The 23,285-nt window shown below is 40.1% G+C and overlaps 1 protein-coding gene across 2 annotated transcripts in view; it reads right to left on the minus strand.

Annotated features, from left to right (window-relative positions):
* Window positions 1-23,285, minus strand: part of SCEL (sciellin) — a 127,266-nt gene that overhangs the window by 16,337 nt on the left and 87,644 nt on the right. For both annotated transcript variants that reach the window (XM_010855129.1, XM_010855130.1), the window contains exons 25-29: window positions 21,869-21,928; window positions 21,674-21,733; window positions 21,475-21,531; window positions 12,896-12,958; window positions 859-951 (exon numbers count right to left, since the gene is read on the minus strand). In XM_010855129.1, coding sequence (XP_010853431.1) covers window positions 859-951; window positions 12,896-12,958; window positions 21,475-21,531; window positions 21,674-21,733; window positions 21,869-21,928 — 333 coding nt within the window. The remainder of the gene's footprint in view (window positions 1-858; window positions 952-12,895; window positions 12,959-21,474; window positions 21,532-21,673; window positions 21,734-21,868; window positions 21,929-23,285) is intronic.

Here is a 23,285-nt window from a genome sequence, read left to right on the forward strand (position 1 = left end):
CCTGGAGAATCCCAGGGATGGGGGAGCCTGATGGGCTGCTGCCTCAGGGGTCTCACAGAGTCGGACACGGCTGAAGCGACTTAGCAGCAGCAGCAGCAAGGAAGTCAATTAAATACACAATCATGTTTTTTTAAAAAATTATAGACTTTTAAGGAAAAATCACATCTACATTTATTCATAACTGACAACTTACAGATGACCAAGATGTTTACTCAACACCTTTGTATAAGCCTATAAAGCCACTGGTTAAAATGTTAAATTTCTGCACTTCAAACAAATATCATATATTAACGCATATATATAGAATCTAGAAAGATGATACTGATGAACTTATTTGCAGGGAAGCAATGGAAACACAGACACAGAGAACAGACTTATAGACATGGGCAAGGAGGGAGGAAGGAGAGGGTGGGACGAATGGAGAGAGTAGCATGGAAACATACGACTAACATATGTAAAATAGATATCCAACGGGAATTTGCTGTATGACTCAGGAAACTTAAACTGGGGCTCTGTAACACCCTAGAGGGGTGGGATGGGGAGGGAGACGGGAGGGAGGTTCAGGAGGGAGGGGACATATGTGTACCTATGGCTGATTCATGTTGATGCATGGCAAAAACAAACACAATACAGTAAAGCATTATCTTTCAATTAAAAATTAAATCTAAAATAAGAAAGTTTTATTGGAATACAAAAAAATGCATAAAAACAACAACAGCAAAATTAAAAAATTTTCTGTATTTCAAAGGAAGGATCAGGTTGCATGTGGATGTTTTCTTAAAGAAAAAAAAAAAAACAGGAGAAAAAAAGCCAGAAGGAGAATGGTCCTGTCATTTATCCCATAATTGACCACGGTACCTGAGCATCTTCCTGGCTTCATAAGAATAGGCAGCTGTTCTAGAGGATGGGCTGATTAAAGTCTCAGTAGATCCAGTGACCTGGCCATCTTGCCTGAGAAAGCAAATGCAAATATTTGGCACTTAAAATCAAGGCCACTTAGAGGATTTTTGTTTTATTAAAATTCTGTTCAAATAACATTTTTGTAAACATACAGTAAAGCTGTTTCTGTTTGCCTGATTTCTGCACATATACATAGACAGAATACATGTACTATTTTACTCCTCCATACACACAACTGTCTTACCATTATGAATAATCTATAGGCATGTGTCACATTAGCTAACAGTAGGACAGAATACTTTTTTAACCAAGGGCAGGAACCATATGAAACTGGTTGCAGTAACATTCTCACAGCACCAATGCCATTTTCGAAAGTTTTTCATGTACAACATATCTGGGAGTTTATCTATTTAATGAAAATTATCTGGGGGTTGCTTTGAGAAATCCCAGTTTCCATTTTAACAGAAAAGCAGTACTTTGAAGATCGCTAAAGAACTTTGACCTAGATTTCTGCTAATCTAAAAATGTCACTATGTTCAACAAAGTGTAGGCATATTTGCTTTTTCCTATGAAACAGTGGAAAATTAACGTAGGCATAGTGAAAGCTTTAGCTCTTTTTCTTTCCTCATGTTAGAAAACTCTGACAGAGGCAAGACATAAAAATCAAGAGGAGAATTTAGATCTCAATCATGATTTATCATTCTTGACTGGTCTGTTCCTTCCATTTCCAGGTAGCTTTTAAAGAGAAAAACAATTGTTCACATATTATCATCTCTGGCATGTGGAAAACCATCTTCTAGTTTTAAGACAGATGTTTCAAAAGACACTTGGCAATGAGAAAGTAGCATGAATATTATCAGAAGATTCTCAAATGTGATCATTAGGATATGTCATTTTGGAACAATAGACCTAACTAGGAACTATTTGGAAATATTCAGATCATATAGCAAATAATACAAAACCCAATTTCAGCAAATAGTTTCAAAGGACGAAGGTTGTCAATGAGTGTGAAATGTGTTTGTACTGCCCTCAGAAAGGTAAAATCATTTACAAACATTACCAGTTTGTGAAACCTGTAATAGGAACGGGAAATACTTTGCAAACAGTTCTGATAAGGATCGAATTTTGTCTTGCCAAAAATTCTTATATTGAAGCCCTATACCCCAGTGTGATGTGGAGACAGGGCCTATAAAAAGGAAATAAAGGTTAGGTGAAATCATAAGGGTGGGGCTTTAATCCCATAGGACAGGGTGTCCTTATAAGAAGAGGAAGAGGTACTAGAGCTTGCTCTCTTTCTCTCTGTGGACACACAGAGGAAAGGCCATGTGAGGACATAGTCAGACACAGTCATATGCAAACCAAGGAGAGAGTTCTCATCAGAAACCAATCCTGACATTGTTCCTCATGAATTTGATGTTCTTGCTACATCGTGAAAGAATTCAGAGATAGGTAAGAAGTAGATTTATTTAGAGAAAAGCTCACTATACAGACAGAGTGTGGGCCATCACAGAAGGCAAGAAGAGAGAGGCGCAGAACATGGTGTGGTTAGTTTTTGTGGGCTGGGTAATTTCATAGGCTAGTGAGTGGGAAGATTATTCCAATTATTTGGGGGAAGGGGTGGAGATTTCTAGGAACTGGGCCACTGCCCACATTTTGACTCTTTATGGCTGGCCTCAGAACTGTCATGATGCTGGTGGGTGTGTCATTTAGCATATGCCCATGTATTACAATGAGCACATAATGAGGCTCAAGGTCTACTGGGAGATGAGTCTTCAGCCATCTTGGACCTAGATGATTTTAACCAGTTTATTCATATTCTGTGGCCATGTCATTCTTTTTAAGGTTGTACCCCATGCCCTTCCTCCTGTTTCAACAGTATCTTGATCTAGAATTTTAGTCTCCAAAAGAGTGAGAAAATAAATTCTGTCTTTTAACACCTGGTCTGTGGTATTTTGTTATGGCAGCCTGAGCAGACTAACACAAGTAGCATTTCCTAGTTGTGTTTACAATGAGACTAATAACAATACTTTATAATTGTCAATAAAAATCAGATGTTAGGATGGGGAACACATGTACACCTGTGGCGGATTCCTGTTGATGTATGGCAAAACCAATAAAATATTGTAAAGTAAACAAACAAAAAAAATCAGATGTTAGAAAATAAATTTGGAATGTGGAACAGCAAATTCTTTCTTGGATTTGTTCCTCTTATAATCTGGGATGATAATACACTTTTAAAAAAAAAGAAATCTTTTATTTTGGATAATTTTAAAGGTATAGAATAATTGCAATGATAGTTCAGAGAATTCCAGTATACTCTTCACCCAGCTTCTCTTAATTTTAACATCTCACACATCTACGATCCATTCGTCAAAACTAAATAATTAGCATTGGTACAATGTCATTAGCAAAACTACAGACTTATTTCTATTTTACCAGTTTTTTCACTGACGTCCCCTCTCAATTTCATATCCAAATCAGGATACTGTTACTGCTGCTGCTGCTGTTGCTGCTAAGTCACTTCAGTCATGTCCGACTCTGTGCGACCCCCATAGGTGGCAACCCACCAGGCTCCTCCATCCCTGGGATTCTCCAGGCAAGAACACTGGAGTGGGTTGCCATTTCCTTCTCCAAGGCATGAAAGTGAAAAGTGAAAGTGAAGTCGCTCAGTTGTGTCCAACTCTTAGCAACCCCATGGACTGCAGCCTACCAGGCTCCTCTGTCCATGGGATTTTCCAGGTAAGAGTACTGGAGTGGGGTGCCATTGCCTTCTCCTCAACTTCCACATAATCACCATGTCTTAGGGTCTGTGATAGTTGATAAGCCTGGCTTTGTTTTTCATGAGATGGTGATAGATATTACTAAGGAAATTCTATCTTGATGCCAGTAAGTGGTAACACTAATTTTTAAAATTATTTAGAATCATAGAAATAGAGAAACAATTCTTTGGAAACCAATTAAATAATCTGTAGTTCTTTTAAAAAGGATTACTCTCCAAAATATATAAGCAGCTCATACAGTTCAATATCAGAAAAACAAACAACCCAATCAAAAAATGGGCAGAAAACTTAAACGGACATTTCTCCAAAGGCATACAAATTTCCAATAAACACAAGAAAAGATGCTCAATATGTCTCATTATTAGTGAAATGCAGATCAAAACTACAATGAGGTATCACCTCACACCATTCAGAATGACCACCATCCAAAAATCTACAAAAATAAATGTTGGAGAAGTTATGGAGAAAAGGTAACCCTCCTGTACTCTCAGTAGGAATGTAAACTGATATAGCCATTATGGAAAACAATATGGAAATTCCTTAAAAAACTAGGGAAAATCTACCATATGACACAACAATCCCACTACTTGGCATATACCCTGAGAAAACCACAATTTTAAGAGACACGTGTAACCCAGTGTTCATTGCACCAACATTTACAATAGGCAGGACATGGGAGCAACCTAGATGTCCATTGACAGACGAATGTTAAAGAAGATGTGGTACATATATGTGATGGAGTATTACTCAGCCATGAAAAGGAATGGATTCGAGTCAGTTGTCGTGAGGTAGATGAACCTAGAACCTGTTATACAGACGGAAGTAAGTCAGAAAGAGAAAAACAAGTATTGGAATATATATATATGGAATTTAGAAAAACGGTACTGATGAACCTAGTAGAGAACAGAGTTGCGGACACAGTGGGGAAAGGTGAGGGTGGGATGAATTGAGAAAGCAGCATTGACATATATACACTATCATGTGTAAAAGAGATAGCTGGGAGGACGTTGCTGTTTAACACAGGGAGCCCAGCCTGGTGCTGTGTGATGACCTGGAGGAGAGGGATGGGGGGAGGGGAGGGAGGCTCAAGAGGGAGAGGAGATATATATATATATATATAATTATGACTGATTCACCTTGTTGTACGACAGAAACCAACACAACATTGTAAAGCAATTTTTCACCGATTAAAAAACAAGATTAAATTAAAAATGTTACTGGGTCCCACATCAGATATTCTGACTTAATTGGTTTACTCTAGGGCTTCCCAAGTGGCACTAGTGGTAAAGAACTCACCTGCCAATGCAGGAGACATAAGAAACCCGGGTTCAGTCCCTGGGTCAGAAAGATTCCCCTGGAGGAGGGCATGGCAACCTACTCCAGTATTCTTGCCTGGAGAATCCCATAGACAAAGGGGAGCCTCGTGGGCTACAGTCCAGAGTGTTGCAAAGAGTCAGACACTACTGGGGCAACTTAGCAGGCGCATGGCTTGAGCACTTGGATTCTTTTAAATCTCTCCAGTGAGTCTCACATGTAGGACAAGGTTGAGAACCACTGCCTTAGAGGCAGTGTGACATTTTATCCAAAAGAGCACTGATTTCTAAAGTGTGGTCCCTGATCAGCAGGTGATTCTGATACCATTGCAAAGGAGAACTCTCCACCAAAGTATTCCTCTTAGACACCTTGAATAATATTCATAAAAAAGAGCTTATGGCTCACAGTGTTTTTTTGCTGGATAGCTTTTTTATTAAGTTATCCTTCACTGAAATAAATTGCTGAATTGTAACTTAGAATCAATGGTCACAGTTTCATCTCTAAATTAAATAGCTTCTTAAACTATAAACTAAATATTGTGTTGGAACTTACAAAATTCCAAATGGAATTTCACTTGAGAAAATGTTTTCTGCTGTGGAAGTTTACCTTGAAAATTTAGCTATCTAAAACTTTTATACACAGACATTTGATATGAGAACATCAAATGGTACTGCTGATTTAAGAAAACTGGTAGTTCCTCAAATGGAGTTACTATAGGATCCAATAATTCCACCCCCTAAGTATATACCCTCCCGAAGTCCATCCTAGAGGAAATCAGTCCTGAATGTTCATTGGAAGGACTGATGTTGAAGCTGAAACTCCAATACTTTGGCCATCTGATGCAAAGAACTGACTCATTTGAAAAGACCCAGATGCTGGCAATGATTGAAGGTGGGAGGAGAAGGGGACAACAGAGGATAAGATGGTTGGATGGCATCACTGACTCAATGGACATGAGTTTGAGTAAACTCTGGGAACTGGTGATGGACAGGGAGGCCTGGCATGCTGCAGTCCACAGCTCAGACACAACTGAGCGACTGAACTGAACTGAAGTATATACGCTACCAAGAGAAATTAAAAAACTCTACACAAAACTTTTATATGAATGCTGATCACAGCACTGTTCATAATAGTGAATTACAATCTGATAATGGGAACAACACAAAAGCCCATCAGCTGATGAATAGATAAAATTCTGTCTATTCACATAATGGAATATGTGAAATTTGGCAATAAAAAGAAATACTGAGACATGTTACAACATGGGTGAATTTTGAAAACATTATGCCATGCGAAAATAGTCACAAAGGACCACATATTTTATGATTCCATTTATATGAAATGTCCAGAATCAGAAACTGAAAAAGACAGAAAGTAGCTTAGTAGTTGTCCAGAGCTAAGGGCTGGGGGAAAATGATACATGACTGCTAATGGGCATGGTGTTTCTTTCTGAGGTGATGAAAATGTTCTAAAAGTGATAGTGGTGATGGTCTTCAACTCCGAATATACTAATCAGATTGCACATATATTTGTGGATATCCAATTACTATACAGAGTAAATACATTCATAAAATAAAACAAGTCTCAGCTTAACAGATTTATTTAATTTCCATTGTCCTATTTGACTTAACTTTGGCAACCTGACTTCAATTTCTTTTTCTTTAGTGCACTGGGACAACCCAGAGGGATGGTATGGGGAGGGAGGAGGGAGGAGGGTTCAGGATGGGGAACACATGTATACCTGTGGCGGATTCATTTTGATATTTGGCAAAACTAATACAATTATGTAAAGTTTAAAAATAAAATCAATCAATGCAAAAATAAATAAAAAATTAAAAAAAATTAATTTTCATGGGGGTATAGTTGCTTTACAATATGTGTTAGTTTCCACTGTACAGCAAAGTGAATCCACTGTACATGTACATATTTTCCTCTTTTTTGGATTTCCTTCCCATTTAGGTCACCACAGAGCATGGAGTACAGTTTCCTGAGCTATACAATGTGAGGGTGCTTAATCACTCAGTCATATCCGACTCTTTGCAACCCCGTGGACTGTAGCCCACCAGGTTCCTCTGTCCAGGGGTACTCCAGGCAAGAATACTGGAGTGGGTTGCCATTTCCTTCTCCACTGCTATACTGTGGGTTCTCATTAGTCATCTGTTTCACACATAGTAGCGTATATGGAACAACAGACTGGTTCCCAATTGGGAAAGGAGTATGTCAAGGCTGTGTATCATCACCCTGCTTATTTAACTTATATGCAGAGTACATCATGAGAAGTGCTGGACTGGGTGAAGCACAAGCTAGAATCAAGATTGCTGGGAGAAATATCAATAACCTCAGATATGCAAATAACACCACACTTACGGCAGAAAGTGAAGAAGAACTAAAAAGCCTCTTGATGAAAGTGAAAGAGGAGGAGAGTGAAAAAGTTGGCTTAAAACTCAACATTCAGAAAACTAAGATCACGTTATCTGGCCCCATCACTTCATGACAAATAGATGGGGAAACAATGGAAACAGTGACAGATGTTATTTTTGGGGGGTTTCAAAATCACTGCAGATGGTGACTGCAGCCATGAAATTAAAAGATGTTTGCTCCTTGGAAGAAAAGTTATGACCAATCTAGACAGCATATTAAAAAGCGGAGACATTACTTTACCAACAAAGGCCCCTGTAGTCAAAGCTTTGGTTTTTCCAGTAGTCATGTATGGATGTGAGAGTTAGACTATAAAGAAGGCTGAGTGCCGAAGAATTGATGCTTTTGAACTGTGGTATTGGAGAAGACTCTTGAGAGTTCCTTGGATGGCAAGGAGATCCAACCAGATCTCCAACCAGATCCATCCTAAAGAAAATCAGCCCTGAATATTCATTGGAAGGACTGATGTTGAAGCTGAAACTCCAATACTTTGGCCACCTGATGCGAAGAACTGACTCATTTGAAAAGACCCCGATGCTGGGAATGATTGAAGGTGGGAGGAGAAGGGGACAACAAAGGATGGTTGGATGGCATCACTGACTCAATGGACATGAGTTTGAGTAGGCTCTGGGAGTTGGTGATGGACAGGGAAGCCTGGCATGCTGAAGTTCATGGTGTTGCAAAGAGTCAGACATGACTAAGCGACTGAACTGAACTGAACTGAGTGTATATATGTCAATCCCAATCACTCAATTCATCCCACCTCCCCTTCACCCCTTGGTATCCATACGCTTGTTTGTTCTCTACATCTGTATCTCTGTTTCTGCTCTGCAAATAAGTTCATTTGTATCATTTTTCTAGATTCCACATAAAACCGATACACAATATTTGCTTTTCTCTTTCTTTCTTCGCTCTGTGTGACATTCATGTCTCTGCAAATGGCACAGTTCCATTCCTTTTTATGGCTGAGTGACAACTTGACTTTAAATAGCATAAAATAATTTCAACTGATAAATACCCAAGTCACTGCAAACTTTATAAATCTCTTTTGCATGAAGAACGAAAGTTTACTGAGAGCTTCTGCTGTGCTCAGTTGTTCAGTTGTGTCCAAGTCTTTGTGACGCTATAGACTGTAGCCCACCAAGCTCCTCTTTCCATGGGATTCTCCAGGCAAGAATACTGGAGTCAGTTGCCATGCCCTTCTCCAGGGAATCTTCTCAACCAAGGGACTGAACTCACGTCTCCTGCATTGCAGGCAAGTTCTTTACTCCTGAGCCACTAGCAAAGCCAGTTTACTAAGAGCTTACCATTTTGAATTGTTTTATGTGTTAGGATTTACTTCCACAAAACTATCAAGGTTTTGAGTTCTTATAATACTTACAGATTTTAAGTGTTCATCTAGTCAAGGCTATGGTTTTTCCTGTGGTCATGTATGGATGTGAAAGCTGGACTGTGAAGAAGGCTGAGCGCCGAAGAATTGAAGCTTTTGAACTGTGGTATTGGAGAAGACTCTTGAGAGTCCCTTGGACTGCAAGGAGATCCAACCAGTCCATTCTGAAGGAGATCAGCCCTGGGATTTCTTTGGAAGGAATGATGCTAAAGCTGAAACTCCAGTACTTTGGCCACCTCAAGTGAAGAGTTGACTCATTGGAAAAGACTCTGATGCTGGGAGGGATTGGGGGCAGGATGAGAAGGGGACGACAGAGGATGAGATGGCTGGATGGCATCACTGACTCGATGGACGTGAGTCTGAGTGAACTCCGGGAGGTGGTGATGGAGAGGGAGGCGGTGATGGAGAGGGAGGCCTGGCGTGCTGCAATTCACGGGGTCGCAAAGAGTCGGACACGACTGAGCGACTGATCTGATCTGATGGTAACCAAAGAGGATAGCAGTGGTGGGGAGCAGAGATAAATTAGGAGTTTGGGATTAACATGAATACTACTATATATGAAATCGTAAACAACAAGGACCCCCAGTATAGCACAGGGAACTAAACTCAATATATTGTGATAATCTATAAGGGAAAAGAATCTGAAGAAGAATATATTATGTATATGTATAACTGAATCCCTTTGTTGTAAACTTGAAACTAACACAACATTGTAAATCAATTAAACTTCAGTTAAAAATAAAATTAAAGCAAAGAAGTATTCCACTTCTAGAAATAGAGAACTTGAGACCAGAACACCACTTTAATTTACTAATGTTCTCTACCTGATCAAATCTCTTAATCCCTGATTCTCAATTTTCTTTCAGTTAAATCTTCACCCATTTTGAGAGTCAAAGTAAACTTTCTATTCTGTAAACAGAATGAAGTGAAATGTTAGTCACTCAGTGTGTTCGACTTTTAGTGACCCCATGGATTGTAGCCTTCCAGGAATTCTGTCCATGGAATTTTCCAGGCAAGAATACTGGAGTAAGTAGCCATTCCCTTCTCCAGCAGATCTTTCTGACCCAGGGGAACCTGGGTCTCCTGCATTGCAGGCAGATTCTTTACCATGTGAGCCACCAGGGAAGCCTGTAAACAGAATAGATGGGCACAAAAACTGGGCCCGGATTTCTTTTCTACTTTTTTTTTTTTCAAGCGAAAATTTTTATCAGAGTTGTTCTGTCATGGCTGGGGCAGTGCTACATTTTCCATTTAATTTGTAGATAGATCCTGTTTAAGACTGTGATAGAACTGAAGAAGGATGAATGATATCTAGATACAGAACTCAGAGATGAGCAAAAGATTCTGTAGCAGTGGTTAAGGCCTCTGGGCATAACTGACTGTGATGATCACAACCCCACTGGGAGAGGGGAGCATTTGTGAATGTACATGCGGTTATTGGGTTATGTTAGGCAGGAGGCACAGATGAAATTGTAGGAAAGTAAAGGAGACCATGTACATGTTACTGGCAGCCATGGTGTTTTCCATCACACACCTCTTCTACACAGATGGCCACAACCCCATCTTCTTGTTGAAGGAGACCAGACAGCCTCAGAAAGCTAGAGGAAGGAGAAGTTATAAGGAAGGAGAAACTGGGAAGTGGCTAAAGTCCCTGGTTACCAAACAGCTATAGAGTAGAGAATGAAAGTGTTAGTCACTCAGTCATGTCTGACTCTGTGACCCCAGGGACTATAGCCTGCCAGGCTCCTCTGTCCATGAAATTCTCCAGGCAAGAAAACTAGAGATAGCCATTTCCTTCTGCAGGGGATCTTCCCAACCCAGGGATCAAACCCAGGTCTCCTACATTGCAGGCAGATTCTTTACTGTCTGAGCCACAGCGAAGCCCTGGTAGAGAATAAGGATGATGATAAGTAGAGGGAAGAAGAGGAGAAAAATAGGCAGAGGCCAACACTCAGGAATGACTGAGCTACAATATGACAAAGCACTAGGGTTAATGTCTGGGGACTCCTGATGGAATGCCCTCTGGCCACGGATGAGCAGCCTTCCAGGGAAGGCCTCTGTGAAGCCTGGCCAGCCTAACATTTCTGCCCTGGAATTTCCATTTCCTCATTAATCTTTCCATATGCTTCCCAGGTGGCACTAGTGGTAAAGAAGTCACCCGCCAATGACACAGGATACCCTTGGCCGGGAAGATTCCCTGGGGAAGTGAATGGCTACTCACTCCAGCATTCTTGCCTGGAGAATCCCATGGACAGAGGAGCCTGGCAGGCTGCAGTCCCTGCCCTTGAATTTCCATTTCCTCATTAATCTTTCTAGTAAGATCCTGTTTCATGAACAAGCCCAACTGAAACGGAAACACCTCTCAAAACACATTCAGGGAAAAGTTCTTTCATGATACTTCATCATTTATGGTCAGTTTTAAAATCTTGATCATTTCCAAATAATATTTGAAAGAGATTGGTTAATTGTAAACCCAGTACTATTCCCAAAATGGTGGATCCTTTTGACAATGTATCCTCCCTTGTTCTCTCAAAGGCTTGCTTGAGATCACAGAAAGAGAAAGCAGAAGATGATTTAGGGAATGAAGGGGACAGAAAGAAACTATGTGCCTCGCATAGCAAAGAGCCTTTAACAGACAGGAAAACCAAACGAACGAAGCAGTGAGCCAGCTCTTCTACTTTTCTGTCCTCTGCATGATACCAACAATATCACTTATTCACATAACAAAAAAAAAAATTTTTTTTTTTAACAGAAAAGGCAGCTGCACCTTAGGAAGGTTAAAAACTGAAACCTACGTCCCATGGATGGAGGAGCCTGGTAGGCTGCAGTCCATGGGGTCGCTAAGAGTTGGACACGACTGAGCGACTTCACTTTCAATTTCCACTTTCATGCATTGGAGGAGGAAATGGCAACCCACTCCAGTGTTCTTGCCTGGAGAATCCAATGGATGGAGAAGCCTGGTAGGCTGCAGTCCATGGGGTCGCACAGAGTCAGACACGACTGAGCGACTTAGCAGCAGCAGCAGCAGCAGCATTGCTTTTAAGGCCCTCCCACATGTGGGGGGAAGAACAGTTAAACATGGAAAACTTTGAAAATTGTTTCCTAATTTAAACAATCTGTAACAACAATGAAGCATAGCTAAGCATCCTAAGTTTCCTTGTAAAAGAAACAAAAAGCGCAACAGTTTTAAAGCCAGGATCCTCTGAGGTGTAAAGAAATTCCAAAATTAGGTCCTGTTTCCTGGCTGTGACAAATCTGCCCATTCTTTTAGCACTAGGTATCCAAGGCAGAGATTCTCAAAGTGCTTTCTGCACCGCTGAAAACCTACCAAGCAACAGTAAGTAAAAATAAATCTTCACACCCCAAGTGCAGAGCACTCGATTTCCATCATGCCTTTTACACTAAGTCATTGAACAGCAGGCCCTTAGTCAGAAATTCTAACAGAATTCAAATTTCTTTCTTCAGATCAGCTATTAAGCACCCTGTTGGTGTTGTTTAGTGGCTCAGTTGTTTAGTCGCTCAGTTGTGTCCGACTCTTTGCAACCCCGTGGACTGTAGCCTGCCAGGTTCCTCTGTCCATGGGATTTCCCAGGCAAGATTACTGAATTGGGTTGCCATTTCCTTCTCCAGGGGATCTTCCCAACCCAGGGATTGAACCCAAGTCTCTTGCAGTGGCAGGCAGATTCTTTACCACTGAGCCAAGGAAACCCAAGCACCCTGTACATTTTTTTTTTTTTAATTCAGATAGTATTTATATTCAAACATCATAGTACAGTTCCACCTCTCAGAAAATCTTCCAGGGTTACATAATTTATGAAGGTTCATATGAAAGTGAAAGTGAAGTCTCTCAGTCGTGTCTGACTCTTTGCGACCCTATGGACTGTAGCCTACCAGGCTCCCCTGTCTGTGGGATTCTCCAGGCAAGAGTACTGGAGTGGGTTGCCGTTTCCTTCTCCAGGAGATCTTCCCAGCCCAGGGATCGAACCCTGGTCTCCCACATTGCGGGCAGACACTTTACCATCTGAGCCACCAGGGAAGACTTGAAGGTTCACATAGAATTCATAAGAAAAACGTAAATTAGAATAAGTCTTACCTTTCATTCTTATTCTTAGACACATTGTAATTTATGTCAGTTAAATTTTCTAGGTTCTGGTCTCTACAGGAAAAAAATAAGCAAATATTTAAATACATATATATGTATATGTGATTTAGTTACATATAATTTTAAGAAATAAAGCATTAGAATAAAAAATTTTAAACCAGTACATAATTTTAAATACAGTCATTTGTGGTTGTAAAGAATATGGGACACTAAAAATCTGACATTGAGCTATTAGATCTATACAACTCAAATAGAGGACAAATTACATTATGAGAGAGAAGTGAACTAAGTTTTTGGAAGGTTTGAGAAATTCAGTCTGAAAAGAAACAACTGATTGATATCTCAGTTGTGTGAATTCTTCACATCACAAAGGACTAACTTTGTATTTCCATGTGGATTATCTCATTTAGATCTCACGGAATCTTGCAGGACAGCATATGAGGCTCAGCAACTCTAAGTGAGTTTTCCAAGGTCAATTAACTAATTTGTAAGAGTCAAGGCTTGAAGCTGAGCCACCTGCTCATCTGAAATCAAGTCTTTAATATTTAGAGTCTTCATTCCAGCTTTTTGCATAACAGAGACATGAGAAGTCAACCCAAAATTTGAATCAACAGTCCACAATGTGGAGGATGAATGGGACAATTAGATTCTTAAATCTTGGGCTACAATGATTTGTCACACTTTCATGAGATACAATGTTCTCTGGTGTGTTATGTACATATTAGCTGTTTATATATTTTTTCTATAATACTGGTAGTTCTTAATTTTCTTCCATGAGTTTGGAAAAGCCTTGTCACCAACTCTACTGGTTTGCAGGATGGTTTAGGAGTAAGAGTGAGGCCATTTCTTCCCCTACTTTTATGGGCCGGTTAATCAACCTTCCTAAGCTTCCTTTTGTAAACTAGGATAATATCTAAGTCCACAAGGTTTCAGTGAGAATACATGAGTTAGTGTAATAAAATTTATAGGCACAATGTCTATAGTTGTGCCTGAACTGAGTAAGAATAAATAAGTGATAATTAATAGAAGTGTAGTGACACAGCAGTGGGCACTATGGATTCCAAAATGTTGAGGGACTGTATTTTCATTTCTGCTGTAACTTTTCACATCTTTAGCATTAACTCCAGTTGTCATAAATCTCCCTTCTCTGGTCCTGAATGGTAGATTTCAAGTAAGGTTCTTTTACATGGAATCAGTGTACAGACTCAAATTGATATTTATAAGGATAAAAAATAATATAGAAGTCTTTGTATTTATGTGGAGTGAGACTTACTACTCTTTTTATATAACATCCAAGCCATCAATAATTGATAAATATGTTAATTGGGCAGCATTCCGTAGCTATACTTAAAGCTCACATTTAAAATACTAGCTACATATCTTTGAAAATGTAGAAATTAATTAAATTAATTTTTAATGTGAGTTATAGTAGAAAATATGCCAATTTAATATATGTAAAAAGTAAAGGATTTCAGAAGTAGCTTGGAAGTATCAAAATCATTTGATGCTACAGTCTGAATAATGTAAAATTCAAAACTGACTTCTCCAGCATAGCTCCTAGAACTATGTGAGGAGACCTCCCAGATCTCATCTTTTGAATTTAGAAATAGAGACAGCAGGCTTTTCCTTTTTAACCTTGATCAGTTCAGTTTAGTCACTCAGTCGTGTCCACCTATTTGTGACCCCGGGGACTTCAGGATGCCAGGCTTCCCTGTCCATCACCAGCTCCCGGAGCCTACTCAAGCTCATGTCCACCAAGTCGGTGACGCCATCCAACCATCTCATCCTCTGTCGTCCCCTTCTCCTCCCACCTTCAATCTTTCCCAGCATCAGGGTCTTTTCCAATGAGTAGGTTCTTTGCATCAGGTGGCCAAAGTATTGGAGTTTCAGCTTCATCATCAGTCCTTCCAATGAATATGCAGGACTGATTTCCCTTAGGATTGACAGGTTGGATCTCCTTGCTGTCCAAGGGACTCTCAGGAGTTTTCTCCAACACCACAGTTCAAAAGCATCAGTTCTTTGGCACTCAGCTTTCTTTATAGTCCTTGATGGTCCTTCCTTAATTACTAGAAACACCTCTTGACCTCAGGACTCACCATACTATTTTAACAGCCAGGGTATTAAATTATCCTCCCCGTTAACATTTGAAAATAATTCTTCGCTAAACACTTGTGAATAGTGGATTAAAAATTAAGTATTTGACTTAACTTTAAAGGATCATGGTCTTCCATAATCCGGTTTCCCAGCAACGTCAAACTGGGATGGTTGGCAGAGGCAAACACTGAGAGAGCACCCAGAAATGTGAATCTTGGGGAAGGAGGATTCTATCCTAGGAAGTGATTCTCCCTCCAAAGCTAACCTTGGATGAACTGAGTGGCATTTTTAAAGGAAGCTGGTGTTTTTCATTATGACTTAAGAATAAAATCACATTACTGAGACTTAACACGGCCTCGCACGCAGTAGCTGCTCCAAAAATACTTATGGCCTTAAATGTATTTAAATTCTCTTTTCTCCTTCTCTGGTGGAAATTTATTGCTACCTTACCCAGCTCTGGGAAAAGACATGAAAAGGACCGCAGGGGAAAGATGTTAGGCCCTGAACCTCTAAGATAGCCAGCTCCGCACACATCTAGGTACAAATTATGCACCAGGACCACAGAGAAAATGTTCACAAGAGACAGTGATGGACATTTCACTTCCATTTGCATCAGTCACCCAGAACCTGCCTTACTTCACCCCTGAATTGCACATATTTCTTTCCTTTTTTTCACTCAGCTCCCAACCCTAGCTTTGTTTTCTTATTTTGGAACACTTCCTTACGGGGTCGAATATTGCCCTTCCACCAAACTTATATGCTGAAGTCCTAACACCAGCATGTCAGAATGTGCCTTTATTTGGAGAAGGGGGTCTTTACAGAGATCCTTATGTTCAAATGAGGTCATCCGTGTGGGTCCTAATCCAATATGAATGGCATCTTTATTAGAAGAAGGAATTTAGGCTCAGATACACACAGATGGAAGACAATGTGAAGACAAATGGTGAAGACAGCCCTCTACCAGCCAAGAAGGGAGGCCTGGAATAGATCCTTCCATCTGGGCCTTCAGAAGGAACCAACCCTACTGACTTCTTGATCTTAGACCTCTAGACTCCAGAATGATGAGAAAACAAATTTCTGTTTTAACCCACTCAGACTATGGTTCTAGTTATGGCAGTCCTAGTGAACAAATACAGATTCACTTCTGCCCTCACGACAGATACTATTATGTATAGTTCCTGAGCCTGATGCCAGCTACCCTTACCTGCTTGGCACTTTCCACTCCCAGTTGCTGCAGATACTGCATCTTTGATCTGTCTATACTTTCATTCCCCAACCCCACCCCCAGGACCCAATCTTTTGGATCCTAGCTATGGTGAAGGAGGGCAGAAGTGGATTTAGACGTAAGCAAGGAGGAGACACCAGAAGCTCACAAATTCAACCACTCCAGGTAGATAATTCAAAATTGGAACCTGTACTTGCCTTCAAAGAAGCACACTCCAAAAGGGATATAATTGTGAATCATCAAATAAACCATGTTATTAGGGTTATAGAAATTTTGCTGTTTTTATTAAATGGTGCCACATATCAAGTTTGCTAGAGTGGGCTGTAAGATTTTATTCTGAATCCTCTATACTAATATTTAAAGCAAAATTAAAAGTTCCAGGTTATGAAAAGTACAAAATGTGGATTTTCTCTGGCTGTTCACCCTGACTGGTGTCATCAGCTAGATTTGGAGATACAATAAAAAGAAGTTCAGATTGCCCATAAACTTACCAAGCTGAAGAATGTGAAAATAAATGTTCATTTTTTAATTAAGACCACATCTATCACGTCATGTCTTTTATACCGTGATAGAAGATGAAAAGCTGTGAGTCAAAGTGTGAAAAATAGATTTTTATAGAAGCCCAGCCAAATGCTGCAGGGTCAAACAAAGGCTTGATTCCAAACCCTTTCTGTGGTGGTTCGATGGAAGGATGACCTGGTAATTTTGTAATTTTATGAGCAGTCAGAATTAACTTTAAGAAAAACCACCAATTCTCTGTGGATCCAGCAAGAAGTGCTATAAAGAAATTTTGTTAACCATAGTAACTAAAAATGTTTTTCTTTATGTAGACTTCAAAATGTTTAGGAAGAAATATGAGTTATCTGTTATGTAGAGTCATGGCATACATTTGGAATATAGGTATTTATCTGTTATAATCATGCAATTTATTTTCCACAGCCCCATTAAGGAATATAACACTTCTTAACAAAGCAGATTAGGCCAAAAAAAAAAAAAAAGAGAGAGATTCCAGGGACCAAGCTATCATTATGTCTCGTATAATACAGGTTTTCATAAGATATGCTCTACGTGAAAGTTAACAGATCACTCCCAACTGCTCTTCCTCTCTTATGAGGGTGTGGGAGGTGTTTATTAAAAGCAGCAATATGTTTCTCTCTCTACAGCTTACTTAAATTGTTTTTGCAGAGTATCAAACACATTTGCAAAATTAAAAGCCTCCATATAAAAAATTCACTATGGTACTTCTTTTATGCCAAGAACTAAATCTTAGGCTTTAAGCTTTAGTTCAAAAGGAATATTTATCTCTCTGAAAGAAGTGTAGGACACAGTGAGATAACTGCTATAATTCTTCAACTCTATTGACTTCTCGATATGGGCCCAGCATTACGTATTTTTATAATTAGCTTTAATGAGGGAATCTTAAAGATTTTGTATTAAAGAAATTAACAGGTCCATAGAGAAAATGATCAACTTAGATATTTTAAATATAAGATATGATCAAGAATTCCAGTGGCTCTAATTCACTCTGGTTCATTGAGATTGTGGCTCAAAATAGAGTCATTGGTTTAAGCAAGGAAGCCAGTCATAGGATATCAGATCCCTCCAGTCTGGTTTTACTCCTGAGGGCTCAGAGTGTTAGAGTTATGAGGCACTATAGGTTTTATCTAGCTAGGTGATCACAGGTCTTCATTTATTTTGAGATTTAGCATGTAACTCAGAGAATATTTATTAAGCACCTAATGTGTGCCACACATTGTGCTATGCACTGTAGATAAAGAAGTGAACAAGACAGACCCAATATTTGCTCTTAAAAACCCAGTAGTTGAAGACAGATTATTAAATAATAATTCCCTGTAAGAGGCAAACATTCTGCAGAACAGAATAATAGCTTGAGAACATCTAGAAGGACCTGAAGCAGAAGTGATGGGTCGGGGTGGGCTTCTCAGAGCCTGAGTAAAAGACATCTAAGCTCATACTTGAAGTATAAATAGCAGTTATCCCTGCAAGAATGATGGCGGAGGAGCAAGGTATGAGCAGGTCAGAGAGTGAGTGGCTGGACTTTGCTTGTGGGTGGGGCCTAGCAGGGAATGGGGGTGGAAAACCTGTGGAGGCAACATCATGCTAGGCTTTGGAAATCAGGTTAAGGGGTACACGTTATCCAGTGGCAATGAGAAGACACCAAAGGATTTCATCAGAGGAAGGACAGGATCAGATTTATGTTTTAGGAAGATCACTCGACAGTGTGGCAGATGGACTGAGGGCAGAAGGTATCACTGACAGCAGATGGACTAGTCAGGAGACCTCACAGTAAGCTGGGCTCTAGTAGCAAGTGGGGATGATGAAGTGTCTCAGTTCCTGAGATAATTAGGAGAAGCATTCAAACTGACCTATTGATTCCAGGGAATGAAGCAACAGAAAGGGTCAAGGTGGCCTCCCATCTCCAGCTTTCTGTCTTGAGCAGAAATGTGAGAAAGACACAATAGGGAGATAGGGAAGAATTCTTGTCTTATTGAAATACTAGCAAGACATGTCTCCGCAAATAGGAAACCCTTTATAAAGAAGGAAGTATAATACTACAAGAGCTTCCCAGGTGGCGCTAGCGGTAAAGAACTTGCCTGCCAACGCAGGAGACATAAGAGACGTGGGTTCGATCCCTGGGTCGGGAAGATCCCCTGGAGGAGGACATGGCAACCGACTCCAGTATTCTTGCCTGAAAACTCCCATGGACAGAGGAGCCTGGCAGGCTACCTTCATAGGGTCAGAAAGAGTCAGACACGACTAAAGCCACTTAGCACGCACACAGTGCGTAATTCTACAAATAGTTCAGAGTATTTTTTCTACTTTAGATGAATGATGCCCTTCTAACAGTAAAGACCTGTATCACTGGATGTGTTTCAACTTTCATATGGGAGCAGCTGCTTATAGGCTACAGATAATTGAGAAATATTTATCTTTCTTTAATGTTGGTTCATGAAAATGTGAAACTCACTGCTAAAAGTCACATGGTTTTTCCCTGAGTAAATGAAAATTCTGTGCACATCTGCATTTGTTCACATTGTTGGGCTCCTAGAAGAGCTCAGGGACACCTGCTCACATTCTGATTGATGACTGAAGCTTATTCCGCCCCTAACTGTGAATTAAATATACAGCTGCTGGAAATGTCAGCAAAGTCACACAAAAGCAACTCTGATTCACTGCTGTTATACTATTAAATAATCAGTGCTCCTGTCACACTGAATTGGATGTAAAAGTGCTTTGTGGCTATTATTTCTACTGGGAGGCATGTTAAAATGCCCCCTCTCTTTACCCATTAAAATCAATGGGCCACAAAGATACACTGTAGATACAGGTGACTGAACACATTGAGTGAACTCCCTTTTTTCAAATAGGCAGCTCAGTCTTTCCTGTTTATTCTACGATGATTCTTGAATATCCTGGCTGATTATCATCAAATCAGCCCCCACACCCCCCGCCCGCCTCCTTGTGGCTCAGCTGGTAAAGAATCTGTCTGCAATGTGGGAGACCTGGGTTTGGCCCCTGGGTTGGGAAGATCCCCTGGAGAAGGCAAAGGCTACCCACTCCAGTATTCTGGCCTGGAGCATTCCAGGGATTCCCTGGTGGCTCAGGCAGTATAGAAGCCACTTGCAATGGGGAGACCTGGGTTCAATCCCTGGGTTGGAAAGAGCCTCTGGAGGAGGGCATGGCAACCCACTCAAGTATTCTTGCCTGGAGAATCACCAAGGACAGAGGTGCCTGGCGGGCTATAGTCCATAGGGTCGTGAAGAGTCGGACATGACTAAGTGATGAAGCACAGCACAGCACAGCATCAATATGTATACACTATCGTGTGTAAAGTGGATAGCTATGAGAAGTTGCTGTGTAACACAAGGAGCTTAGTCTAGCGCTCTGTGATGACCTAGAGGGGTGGAATAGGGGGAGGGAAGGGAGGCTGGACGTAGAGGTGGAGAGGAGGACTGGGGTGGGTGTGGGGAGGCAATATACATGTAATTATGGTTGGTTTGCATTGTTGTATGGTAGGAACCAACACAATGTTGTAAAATTTTTTTAAAGAAAAGGAAAAAAAAAAAAACCCACACAAATAGAAAGGGCAAATGAAAACACTAATGTAGAAAACAAACTAAAAGACATAAGAACCAGGCTGATAAGCATGTCACACTGTCCTCTTGCTACCGTGGCTTCAGAGCACTTTTCTGTATGTTATTTGCTTTCTTCATCCCAGAATAGCGAGACCATAATTCCTAGCTATATATTTATTACAACAAAATTTCAGGTCAGCAGAACAATGTAGACTTCTGATACAACGCACTCTGGTGCATTATTGATGAATAAGCTCTTTTGGTGAAAGATATAACATAAAGATAGGACATAAAGACTCCCTGGAGAAAGAAATAGCAACCCATTCCAGTATTCTCACCTGGGAAATCCCATGGACAGAGGAGTCTGTTGTGGGCTATGGTTCATGGGGTTGCAAAGAGTCGGACACAACTTAGCAACTAAACATGTATGACATAAAGATAGTGAACTGAAAGATATTTACAAAACTCAAAATGGAAGTTCAAGGTTAAAATCTGCTGGCTTTACTTGGAGCTGTAATTCTGAAGACTCAATATCCTTTCCAATGCTCCAATCCTCTGTAAGCATCTATGTAAATCACTGGTTTGGTCCAGCTTCTCCAAAATGTGTTTTACTCTTAATTAATTTCATACATTTTTCATTTCAGTCCTGATACTCTATTTCCTCTAGACAACAAACACTAATTTGTCTTCGTGCAAATAAGAAATATACAACTGCATGTGAGAGAATGCAATTGATTCCGGAAGAGTACAACATGTTCTTTGCTGACAGGAAACACATGGGTTATAAATGTGTGCTCATTTGAACATAAGAAAAACAAAAGGCTTCTTTTTTAAAAAGAGAAGAAAGAAAGAATTTGGGTACAGGCAATGGCAACCCACTCCAGTGCTCTTGCCTGGAAAATCCCATGGACGAAGGAGCCTGGTGGGCTGCAGTCCATGGGGTCGCTAAGAGTCGGACACGACTGAGCGACTTCACTCTCACTCTTCACTTTCCTGCATTGGAGAAGGAAATAGCAACCCACTCCAGTGTTCTTGCCTGAAGAATCCCAGGGATGGGGGAGCCTCGTGGGCTGACGTCTATGGGGTCAAACAGAGTCGGACACGACTGAAGTGACTTAGCAGCAGCAGCAAGATAGTTAGGCAAAGTCACTTACCGCTTAGTATTTCTGAGTGCTGAAGGTTTCACTTGAATGAGATTGTCTAAAGCTTGGCTGTTAAAAAGAGAAAAACACAAACTCCAATCGGTAATGGGGTTTTTTTGTTTGTGCTAGGTCTGTAAACCAGTATTATAAATCTGCTCTGTCAGGAGCAACAGACAGGAGAGCTATGAAATGACTGCTTTTATTTGATTACCTTTGATTGCTTCTGATTACTGCAGGATTCACTTTGATGAGTTTATCGAGATCCTGGTTTCTGTAAATAGAAAAATAAAGAGGTTAATTATAAATTCAGTTGGTAAGATCACTAAAGTTATAAATCTGCTTGAACTAACAGTAAAACAGAACATTCTTCCTACCCAAAGTACAAAAATTAATACAGTTCTATTACCTTTGATTTTTGAGGAGAATTTCAGGATTCACTTTGATGAGCTTATCAAGATCTTGATTTCTTTAAGTGCAAAAAAATTAAAGCAGTTTTGTTAGAGATAATCCAGGTTTAAGTTGGTTGGAACTGGAAGAAGGGATTAGCTATTTTATCATTGGTTGTTGTTGTTGTCAGACTCTTTTGCTACCCCATGGACTGTAGCCCGCTAGACTTCTCTGTCGATGGGATTTCCCAGGCAGGAATACTGGAGCAGGTTGCCATCCCCTTCTCCAGATGATCTTCCCAACCCCAGGATTGAGCATTGACAGGAGGATTCTTTACCACTGAGCCAACAGGGAAACTCATCTATGAGACCTACCGGTTTGGCATAGAACGGCCTTGAGATACATTTCAACCAATCCAGGGAGGATACATTATGTAGGATCAAGAGAAAAACTACTCTAACTTCACACAGTTTGTTGTCAGAGCCCATCTACCAGGGCACGCTGACTCAGAGTCCACAGCAGACATCTTGTGATTCACCACTTTTACTCCGGAATGCTTTAACAATACGAAGATACAAATGATTACAAGGTCCTTGATATTTTAAAAACCATATTCATCAACTAATGATATCATTTTGTAAAAAATTAATAAGCACCAAAACTGGGATTATACTTAACGTAAGGCTTGGCAAAGAGAGTTCCAGTAATCCATCAAAATTGTGACTTCTCTTTCCTCTATGATGACTTAAAAAGCTGAAATCATGGTCAGATTAGGGACATGCTCTGATAACTGTCGACTTCCCAGTTGAAATGCTATGACTTTCTTTCCTCAGTTAGAGACCATGGTTTGCGATCACTCATTGCATCCATATAATACTTTGTTTTTAAGGGCTGGAAATTAGTGATTTTTCAAAGTGTTCCTCTAAACCATTTTATAATATTTATCCAAAGAAATAGAATAGCCCACAGTAGCAAGAAATCTTGGGATTGATAACACCTGCTTCCAGTATATTTTAGACAGTTACCTGCCTGTATCTCTTTCCCCCTCCAAAGTCCTCTTCCCTTAAATAAAAATATAGTTTACTCTTCAAAAGTCTGATGGGAGATTAAGAACTAAAGGAGAACCACTTGGAGGTTAATCATCAAAATGTCTGAGAAAACCTACATGGGAAAAGAATCTAAAAAAGAGTGGTATACATATAACCTGAAACTAACACAGCATTGTAAACCAACTATATTCCAATAAATTTTTTTTTTAATCTGAGGAAAAGGTGTGCATTTCCCTCCCCAGCCCCTAAGCCTTTCCACAGAATTTGCTTCCCAGTTCATGGCTTCACTGAGTTTCAGCTCTTATCCTTGTCCTTAGATCTCCATGGCAGACAAAAAGCCCTTAAATGAATTTTCACTGTTTTGAATTATCTTCAGTAATAATATTC

Source organism: Bison bison, unplaced genomic scaffold, assembly GCF_000754665.1.
Source record: "Bison bison bison isolate TAMUID 2011002044 unplaced genomic scaffold, Bison_UMD1.0 scf7180017864354, whole genome shotgun sequence".
Classification (NCBI taxonomy): Eukaryota; Metazoa; Chordata; class Mammalia; order Artiodactyla; family Bovidae; genus Bison; species Bison bison.